The 900-nt window shown below is 66.6% G+C and overlaps 1 protein-coding gene across 1 annotated transcript in view; it reads right to left on the minus strand.

Annotated features, from left to right (window-relative positions):
• Nucleotides 1–760, minus strand: part of H696_05149 (hypothetical protein) — a 1,745-nt gene extending 985 nt beyond the window's left edge. The window contains exons 1-3 of the mRNA XM_009499003.1: nucleotides 659–760; nucleotides 486–546; nucleotides 61–255 (exon numbers count right to left, since the gene is read on the minus strand). Of these exons, the coding sequence (XP_009497278.1) occupies nucleotides 61–255; nucleotides 486–503 (213 nt within the window). The 5' untranslated portion in view covers nucleotides 504–546; nucleotides 659–760. The remainder of the gene's footprint in view (nucleotides 1–60; nucleotides 256–485; nucleotides 547–658) is intronic.
• Between the last annotated feature and the right edge of the window lie 140 nt (nucleotides 761–900).

Below are 900 nucleotides of genomic sequence, written 5' to 3' on the forward strand. Positions count from 1 at the left end.
AGCCGCGGCAGCGGAGAAGGCCACCAGCGAGCAGAACCAGCTGGCCGCGCGCAGGAGAACCTTCAGGTCGGTCTGGGCCGGCTGGACGACGGCGAACACGCGCGAGGAGGCCGCGACATCGGCGCCATCCCCATGGTGGTGGTGCCCCTGGTGGTGGTCGGCGGATTGCTTGTAGATGACAGGCTGGGCGTTGGGGTCGTTGGGGAAGGAGTTGTCCCCGGGGCCGGAGCCGGCGCCGGCGTTGTCCTCGAAGCCCTGAGCGTTGGCCGGACAGCAGGGGGGGCCATGGGGCGGGCAGGTGGTGAGATGATGGTGTGGGGGCACATGGCAGAGTGGCCGGCATAGCGGAGTGGCAGGACGGCAGAGTGGTGGCATAGCAGGAGGGCGGGATGCTGGTGGGAAAGCAAGAGCGCCGGACAGAAGGGCAGGTCGGGCACGAGCGAATGGGAGGAAAGGGGGGGGGGGGGGGGGGGAAATCCACGGACCTGGTAGTGATGATCCATGGTCAAGGGAGGATGCGTGCGAACGAGTGCGCGGAGAAAACCTCTGGGGGAAGGAAGCAGGCGGGTCAGGGAGGGGGAAAAGCCGAGAGGGAGAAGGCAAATAAGCGGGTGCAGGGGCGGCAGGGGCTCTGAGGGGGGATGGGCAGACGACTCACCAAGCAGGGGAAGGGTGCGAGAGGAAGAAGGGGAAAAGGGAGCAGAAGGGAAAACGCGGAGTTTTCGCCAAGATGGGTGGAAGCTCAGCCCGTGGGGCGAGGCGAAACATGGGGGCGTCTTATTATTATTGACCCCGCTCTCTTGCTCTCGCTGCCCCGAGGCCCTGCTCGGGAGTGGCGTGGGGGCGGACGACGACAAACAGATCCAGGCCCCGGGGGAGGGATGTGCAGGAATAGGGGGG

Source organism: Fonticula alba (assembly GCF_000388065.1).
Source record: "Fonticula alba strain ATCC 38817 unplaced genomic scaffold supercont2.9, whole genome shotgun sequence".
Classification (NCBI taxonomy): domain Eukaryota; order Rotosphaerida; family Fonticulaceae; genus Fonticula; species Fonticula alba.